The 9,784-nt window shown below is 39.8% G+C and overlaps 1 protein-coding gene across 1 annotated transcript; it reads right to left on the reverse strand.

Moving 5' to 3' along the window:
* Positions 1 to 117: 117 nt before the first annotated feature.
* Positions 118 to 9,587, reverse strand: LOC106527876 (chordin; the record flags this gene model as incomplete). The annotated part of the gene is given in 3 exon segments (XM_014022889.1): positions 118 to 244; positions 2,560 to 2,663; positions 9,196 to 9,587. Coding segments are annotated over 3 exon segments (382 nt in total), but the record flags the coding sequence as incomplete, so codon positions are not given.
* Positions 9,588 to 9,784: the final 197 nt, after the last annotated feature.

Below are 9,784 nucleotides of genomic sequence, written 5' to 3' on the forward strand. Positions count from 1 at the left end.
CATAAATATAGGATATAAGATATACTGTATTAAGGAATATTGCCTACTATAAGTCTTTCCAGAGTTTTAGGCCAAGATCTTTTTACAATGAGAAGAGATGGAGTTGAAAATGATTACCTTTCGGACAGGTTTTACAACAATGTCCTGGCAGCAGGACGGGATCATCACAGTCCAGCTCTGGGCAGTCCTGCTTGATGTTCTTACAGTTTACCTTCCCCAGCACTTTACCACGACGACTCTTTTGCTAACAGAAAAACAGACACAACAGTGAGCTCACGGAGGGTAAGAACCAAGTTAGAGTGAGAACACACACAAAGTAAAAATGGCATAATAAAGTGCAATGGGCACTAGGCATGGGCAGGCATGAGATTCCGACAGTATAAAGTCGTGCAAAAATACCCGTTTCACTGTATTTAAACATTTATAAATGCAGCACAAGATTTTTTTTTAAAGCAAAACTGAAATGAATAATACTATCACTGTCAAAACATATTGCATCTTACTTACTAATTTTAGAGGTAGAGTAGTATAATAGTTCTAAAAAGTATATTTACTTATATGTATTTTTCCCCAAGTTTACTACACAGATATAAATATGGAGACAGAGAGAACACAGGTAAATGTGTTGCAGTCAACAGGCTGTTCTTCATCCTTGTTCTTCAGCTCTTTTTAAAGTTATGTTTTATAGTGAGTGGGGAAGGATAAAAAAACATATGAGTGGGATTCTCATAAATGGGCCCATTGGTCTCCCCAAAAAGACACTGAGCTTTATTCAAACCTTTGCATTCCCCGGATGAAGGACACAAGGTTAGAAACACTCAGTGTTCTGAACATCTCTAGGTCCATAAAGTGGTCCCCAACAATTCTCTTTTCCTTTGACTACTCAGAGCCAGGCAGTGGCCTAAGTAGTGCAAAGATGTCTCTAATTCAATGCCACAGGCATCACACTGACCACGGTCATCAAGTCCCATCACCACTTTGTAGCGATTGAGCAGGTTGTGCCCAGTTAGGACTCCAACCAGTGTACTTAAGGTTTGCCTTGTCAGGGCAATGAGAGCTTCCCCAAACCTATGATTTGGGTCATTTATCAGTTCCCATGTCTGTCTACAGCCTGTAAGCTCCCTCCAGTGGATTGAGTGTTGACGTCTGATCCAGGCCTGTAGGGCAGTCCTACAGACTGTTGTTGAGATACCTACAACAGCCTCTGGTCCGTTGAAGTGGGCCTGACTGACAGCTTTTGCGAGGTAGTCAGCTCTCTGGTTGCAATAAATGCCAGTATGTCCTGGTACCCATTGAACAGTAACACTGTTATCTCTTCTCAGTTGGTTGACTGCTTCGGCACACTCTCAAGCAAGTAATGACTTAAGTGAACCCCTGCACCTACTGACCCTTTCAGAAGAGATCCATCTGTAAAATATTAGAAGAGATTGGGAGAAATGTCTGCCATCGAGAAGTTACTCCAGGCTGACCTATYTTCAATCTCTGTCTTAGAACTCGGCTCAAAATTGTATTTTTGACCATGCTGTCTCCGCGGCCTGCAGTTACTGAAACAGCAGTGACTGCCCTGTCCCAGATTCTAGTGTGCTGTGAGTCAGATAGGCTTTCCCACCTACCAGACTGGTGTAGTCTTACTACATTGGATGCAAACATCCCTAAGATATGCAAATATAGTGAAGCCAGGTCCAGTACTTCAAGGGCTGATATAGGTATTGTTCTGATGGAATCTGTGATGCTCAGGCAGGCCACACGTTGCACATGTGTGAGCATCACTCTTGCCACCCCAACTTGGACTCAAACCCATAAAGCAGAATAGCGTAGGACGGACTACGGTTGTGTATATCCATCTGATAACCTTTACCTTCAATTCTACAGCACTGGTGTAAGCTCATTGCTGTGTTCTTATGCTATGTTCCAGTAGGAACGGGAAGTGAAAATTTTCTTGCTCCCATTTGTAAATTTAAACTGGAATGCCCCCTGCAGTGGTAAATCCCATTCGTATAGCGGGAGTGAATGCAACTACCCCCAGTTTTGATTTCAAGATGGCGGCTACTCACAGCTTTAGCAAGTTAACTTGTACAAGTGGTGCATTTTCTGTGCATACTGTATGTATTAAAATCAATGTTTATTTACATGACATACATAGTAGAGCTCTCGATTATATTGTGACAGTGCTGCAACTAGTCAGCGGCAGCAATACATTAGCCTGTAGGCTAATTGGAATGTGGTTTCATATGGTTTATTGGGAAATTACGTCAATACTGACTGTACCACACTGACTGAGTTACCTAGATAAAATTTGCAATAAAAAGTCATATTAAAAACACAAGATAATAGGTCATTTTCAACCTCATCTGTACTAAGTCTAACCTAGTGTACTAATCTGATTACTTAGGACTTAGTACAGCAGGCAGAAGAGGTGTTCCATATAACCAGAACAAAGAAACAACAACAAAACTCTTGTGTATCTTTTAGGGATGTAAGACAGAAAAAATGTTTTGACATCTTGAATTTTAACAGTGGTATACCTTAAAACTAGTAATTGGCCTACACAAGACTCACAGGTTCGCAGTGACACTGAACACAGTGCATGACACCAAAGGGATCTCCCAGATCTGGGTGCCACGTGTCCTCCAGGGAATAAAATCGACCTCCAAATGAACATCCTGTAAAACATTACAGCAGATTACTCAGAGCTGTCCTCAAGAATAAACATAAACATAAACATATTGTGGCAGTAATCCATGTTTGAACTTATATAGTGCTATATCAAGTTCACATGGACCCCAAGGAGCTTTTCACTTCAGGCATTTACCCATTCACACACACATTCACACACGGATGGTGGTAAACTATAGGGGTTAGACAATAAAACTGAAACACCTGCCATTTTAGTGTGGGAGGTTTCATGGTTAAATTGTACCAGCCTGGTGGCCAATCTTTATTAATTGCACATTGCACCAGAAAGAGCAGAGTGTGAAGGTTCATTTAGCAGGGTAAGCGCACAGTTTTGCTCAAAATATTGCAATGCACACAGCATCATGGGTGACATACCAGAGTTCAAAAGAGGACAAATTGTTGGTGCACGTCTTGCTGGTGCATCTGTGACCAAGACAGCAAGTTTTTGTGATGTATCAAGAGCCACAGTATCCAGGGTAATGTTATCATACCACCAAGAAGGATGAACCACATCCAACAGGATTAACTGTGGATGCAAGAGCTGTCTGAAAGGGATGTTATGGTCTAAAACCAGATGTTGCAGTTTTTTTTGTCTAACCCCTGTACATTGTAGCTACAGCTGCCCTGGCTGCCATGCACCAGCGCCACTGGACCCTCTGACCACCATCAGCAGGCAAGGTGGGTGAAAGTGTCTTGCCCAAGCACACAACGACTGAGACGGCTGGAATGAAAGATTGAACCGGTGACCTTCCAGTTCCAGGACGACTCTCCTAATCACTCTGCCACAGCCGGCTCATATTGTAGCTGTAATCCATATTCTTTAGCTTCTCCAAACTATCTATCAGCTTCATTAAAGGCTCAGTAAAATTATATCATTAAAGCAATCAGACAAAACCATTTGGAGTTGGCCCCATTCAAGATGGTTGTCAAAGCCACCTGGCTTTAAAACACAAAAATGGCAAAAATGCACAACTGTTTTTTTTTTTCTAAATACGTCTGCCATTTAACAAAATAGTTCATCAAAATTTTAATAATAGTTCAGGAAATAATCATTGGATATATGCTTACAACCCCATTTAAAAGGGCCGACAAAGCCAACTGATCTTAAAAAGCTACAGTATAATCAGTTCTACAAATACTGTGCTATTTGCTGTGGTGATATAACATTTAAAATTAAAGAGTTTTGCTGTACAAATCTAAACAAAACAAATGAACTTTTGAAACCGGCCCTGTTTGTTTGTTAGCAAAACCATTCATAAATCACCAGATGGATTTTAATGACCCTATCAGAAAGTAGTCATTACGTGTACCAAAACAACTACCGAATGACTTTGAAAAAGACAAAAATGTCTATCACTGATTTTGATTTGAAGTGTGATCTGGTAGCTGAAAGTCATTAACATTTACTCTGAGGGTGGCATCTTCCAATATTGCATGAGATCTGGGATAAAGAAATTTCTGTTTAAGCTTGAAAACAGCTACGACTCTGTCGTTACCCTAAAAATGTGTCCTGATGGGTGATGTGCATTTTTTTCAAGTGTATTCACACCAGGAAAGTTCTTTGGTCCGCTTATTTATTTATTTATTTATTTATTTATTTATTTATTTATTTATTTATTTAGTTTGTTTGTTAGTTTGTTTGTTTGGTGTGGTTTGCATTCACATTGGGCTTTTTTGCAAATGAACTATAACTTGTGAACAAAGCCACAAGGATGATGATCATTGCTCCCATTGAACAGAAAGGACGGGGGGTGGTTAAGCACACAGACCCAGAAAAAACAAAAAACATGGAAGTCCTGCATGCTACGGTTCTGATGTTCACACTTGTGTCATTATTACAACTGCATTACCATGTAAAATGTCAGAAGCAGCTAATTAAATGGTGGTTTCACGGTGATATTCTGATTTTGGAGCGGCGTCAGTAAATGTGTCCCGCAACCCAAAGGAGACGAGATGCTCTGCATGTTCTGACCCACCACATGCTGCCAGCAGAGCTGCTAAGCAGGAGACAATGAATCAGGTATGATTTCAGTTCATTTAGCTTAGCAACGGTGGCCCGTGAAGTCCAAAAAAGGGCATGTTTAATGCAGTCAGGTCTGTATTAACACCAGAAGTGAACTGAGGAGAATCGTACCAGAGTTCGTTTGGAAGCGGACCGAGACCACCTCAAAAAGTGGGTCTTGGTCCAGTGGGGTGGTCCGCACAAGAGTTTGCATGAGTGTATTCACATCTGCACCAAAGGTCCAGACCAACACTGGAAACGAACTCCGGTCCGTTTAAAGAGGACCAAATGTGTCAGGTGTGAATACACACTAAGAAAAAAATGCAACTCTGATAAAGAATTAAAAATGTTACTCTGCTCAGCTTCAAACACACTAGTCCACTGTATTTTATTCAACTCTTAACAGCAAATTGATCTTGTGCAGTTCTGTGCCGAGGCATGCTGGAAGTGATCAAATCTCCCTGGATGCTTCACAAGTTTTGGTGCTCAACCTTCCAACCCGGTCTAATCTAAACAAGCCAGCAGCAGACACACAAACTGTTCCCAGAAAGTCTGTCAGCCATTCCCAGGAAAAAGGTTTTCTAAGGGATTTAATGACTGGTGATGGTGATAGCAAACAAAGCACAAAAAATTCTACAAGAAAAAAAATAATTACAGAGATCACTTTCTGTTGATATTTACATGTTAAAACAACTAAACCATTGTTTGATCTTGAATATTATGCTTTTAGTTTTATTACTTGCTATTGTGCTTTAATCAAATTAGATTTGAACAGACAAAAACACATTTCATTCAAGACAGCTGCCACATATGACTTGTAACCACAAAGTGGCTACAGCTCTGCCAGTTTTAAAGATATTGAGCCACAGTTTGGTGTGGTAGTAGCTGAGAGTGATTGGACTACAGTGGCTTGGCGATCAATCACAGTCTCATAATCTTGAGGCAGCAGGGTTGAACCCAGGCTGCATTGGGAGGGTCATCCAACATAAATCAATTGCCAAATCTCTCATTGAGTTAACGCACTGTGATGACCCCTGCAAAAAAAAATAAAAATAAAAATTAAAAAAACAACTACAAGTGGCTGAGTGTGCAACAGACAATTCAATCTCATTAAGCAGCATCTTTGCTTTAAACCTTACAATTACCGTTTACGTTGTTTGTCTGAGAGCTAAATATCTTTCAAACTCTGAGTAATCAGAAGTTGTATGTCTATAACTGATGAACTCCTGGAGTCAATCCAATTCAAAGTGATCACAAAAACTAACCAACACTTAAACTAACTAGTATTCCTTTAGACACACTGAGTTGTTTAGCTGAGAGTTCCAACAAATATTCTAAGCACTAACAGAGATTACACTTTATTGCATGAGATTTTTGCTTAATGTTTTAAAAGGTTTAAACAAAATGGCTAAGATGATTTGGGTTTATAACTCTGACATGAAAAGTGGAAAGTGCAATGCATTCCTTAATGGAGTCATTTGAATATGTTAAACTTTCTCATGAGAACATAGCCTTAGATAATTGTTACTTTGTATAACAAAGCAATCAAGTTTGTCAATTTTTTGACTGAATCTAGTGCAATAACATTTAATTTCTTAGAGTTCACTTCTAAACCAGGATTGTAAACCTAAAAGTCTGCTTTAATTTGTGGGGACTTCAGTGTATGTTGTTAAGGCAGTGAAAAATAGTACTTAGTGTTATTATTACCATACTAAAGGGATAATTGAGTGTTTAGGCTGTTAAGGAGTATCACAGTGATTTATGTTGAAACTGTCAACATGTCTACAAGCAGTTTTACCGATAAGATCTACCACACTTGTTAATACTGGAATTTTAGAATAAACAAAAAATGTCGTTAAAGTCCTAAAATTCCATAAAATTTTGCATATCATCTGTTAGCTTTAATGCCAGAGTTAGATCGTCTATGGCAGAGGTTCTCAAACTGGGGTCCCAGGACCCCCAGGAGCCCGTTGTATGTTGGGGGTCCTCAAAAGATTTCTCTAAATTGTTTTTTATTTAAAAAATGCATATGGTTAGCAACGCACTAGTAAAACAAACACACTAAACCAAACCAATAATAATATTCCCATGACATTTTGGGGTTAAAATGACAGCATATGTTCAAAACAACATGGGATTTATAAGGGGTCCCCAGACCCAAAACATTTGAGAACCCCTGATCTATGGTGAAAAATGACAGATTTGTAGTGGTTCTGGTGAAACATTAAAAATACTGTTTTTCAGAATTTATTGCAAAACATCAAAGGGTCATTGTGAATGACTCTCAGCTATGAAAACTACAGATTTTAGCTCAATATCTCTAAAATAGACTGAGTTATAAACATTTTTGCATTGGACAAAGCTGATTAACTTTGCAAGAAATTTGATTATTTCAATAATGAATCAACTGTAAATGTCCAGATTTCTACTTACTGAACATTTCATTAAAATCCATCTTGCAGTTCATTAAATATTTTGGTAAAAGACAAAGCTGCCTTCAACGGTTAATGCTAAAGTTTTAGAAAACATTGTAGACTAAGCAATACTTAAAGGGTTGCTGCAGATGTACATCCATCTGAGTTACATTAAATACTCAGTGACTTGTGAAATGTAACAGCAGAGTTGACTCAAAATGGTTTGATTGCAATTACTGTACTTGCACAATCTCTTGTTCTGAGTATGTGTTGGGTCTCAGTGACCACACCAAATTCCAAGCAAATATTAGAAAAACTGGGTTAGAAGCATTTTTGTAATTTTTTAAGATAAGTTGACTGCGGCAGCCATCTTGAATTCGGTTAACTCCAAAAAGTAATCAGTTGTGTGTTGTGGATCCAATGATCCAGTGAGAAACTATTAGTAACAATTATACAAACACACACAGAGAGACAAAAACACTATCGCCCACCTTACAGTATTACACAACAAACAGTCCAGATTTTTTTAAAGAAGGGCCAAACTGTGAGCTGCTGGCTTCAACTGCCACTTGTCTGTCTCTGCTGAAATAAATCATGTGGCAGGAGCCGGTGGCTGTAATGGAAAGTGGATTGATTACAGTTTCCAACATTGAATTATACGGTATGAGGCGGTGCTTAACACACAGCTCTTACTGGTTTGCACTCTTCCAGTAGTTTTACTTTGTAAAAACCACAGCGAGCTCTGCGTGAATTAAAAGGCATCCACTGCTGTTATGAGTCACGGCTTTGCCGCTTGTTTAGGCCAACAAATGCACAACAAAACGGAGCTGAAATGTTTTAAAGGAAACTCACAAAGACCAACTTTGTGTGTCATCAGAGTGGGACACATGGGAGGACGCTATCTCAACCATTGCTGTGTTTTGGCTACCACTTCACGTACAGCTCACAGGTAAAAGAAGGCAATCTGTTTATAGGACTTTCCAGTGTAGGAGTAGCTAACAATTTCTTTAAAAAAAAAAGGTCAAGCTGCCTTGAATACCACCCATTGTTTTTATATTAAAGTTTTGACACAACTGAATTGAGTAAATGTAAAGTGAGTGAGTGAGTAAAGTTTTATTTATAAAGCGCCTTTCACAGAAATATATACACAAGGTGCTGAAATTGAATTGCTAAAGCAATTTTAAATGCACTTTAAAAGTAAATGCATTACATTTACACAATTCAGTTGACATGATTTGGTTAGGTAAATCCAATGCATCTGTTTGTTCAGTAATTGCCAGTCATCTCACACTGGATTGTGAATGACTCTCAACTACAAGCCTATCATATTAGATTTTAGCTCCATGTCTGTGAAACTGAATGATTTATAGCCTATCTACTTTAGTGGTGACTACTGAAGAGCTGTGGCAGCCTTCTTGAATTGGATTCACTGCAAAAGTTTATTACTTGTAAATATGCATCCAATGATTAGTTTCATTTAAAAAAATCTAGACATTGTTTTGATGTTTTGCTGAGACACAAAAATACACCAGTAAAAACCTGATGTTGTTGGAGGTGAGCTTTAAAAAAAAAACAGATGTGCAGAGGTTCTCAAACTGGGGTCCCAGGACCCCCAGGGGTCCGTGAGCCGTCTGGCTTCTCAAAAATTGTCAATAAATTGGTAATTTGATTTTTAAATGCATATGGGAAATAATGCACTAGTAAAACAAACATACTAAAGCAAACAAAAAAAAAATAACATTGCAATGGCATTTAGGGGTAAAAGGAACAATAAATTATTTTTGCATTACAGCATGGGGTTTATGAGGGCGTCCCTGAAAATTTTCACCCTTGTAAGGGGTCCCCAGACCCTAAATGTTTGAGAACCTCTGTGCTAAGGTACAAAAATGAGACTAATTAATTGGAATTAAAATGATAAAATATGTTAGCTCCCTGAGTTAAACATTATTCAAGATGCAAAATGAAGAATTTAAGTTTGTCAATTGTACATAGATGTGTTAGCCGAGTGAACTAATTGGTTTTATATCAGGCTCTGATATCTGAGCGGCCATAGCTCTGTTCAGCTCTGACACAAAAGTTTCCTCCGCGCGCAGCTTCACCTACCTGACAGGCCCTTGGAGGGCAGCGGCTCCCTCTCAGACTGGATGGGCAGAGCCGCCTGAGACTTGAGGCGCGAGGCTGCTCCTGAGCGGAGCCCGCACGCGCAGCTCAGCGCGCACAGCAGCAAGGAGCGGAGCGCGCGAGGAGCCAGCATCCCCCAAATAAGCTCCGCAAAAACACTTCTTCTGCCTTTCCTTTTAAGGACCTTAAGGTTGACTTGTTCCCCGCGCCGGTGAAACAAAGTACAAGTTGTTACCTCCACGCAGTGTTTGAAATCATCCGGGTTTCACGCAGACGGTTGGAGGACGCGACCAGCTGCACAGTCCTTGTGTGAGCTGCCTCCTCTGGGCCGCCCCTCTCTGTTTTATAGCCTGCTCCTGACAGCTTGAAGCGGCCACCGGCCGGGAGGGGGGGGCAGACAGAAGAAGGATGGGTGGGGGTGGGTGATGGAAGGGGCAATCATCGTTCTAAAGTCAATTAATTAACGCTTGAGATGTGGAAACCAGTCTGCGTCTGGGTTCAGCTCCCAAAGCCTTTGTTATACAATTTCAGGAAGCAGATGCTCATCCCCCGCTGCAAATATATATATATA

The sequence above is a fragment of the Austrofundulus limnaeus genome, unplaced genomic scaffold (genome assembly GCF_001266775.1).
Source record: "Austrofundulus limnaeus strain Quisiro unplaced genomic scaffold, Austrofundulus_limnaeus-1.0 Scaffold346, whole genome shotgun sequence".
Classification (NCBI taxonomy): Eukaryota; Metazoa; Chordata; class Actinopteri; order Cyprinodontiformes; family Rivulidae; genus Austrofundulus; species Austrofundulus limnaeus.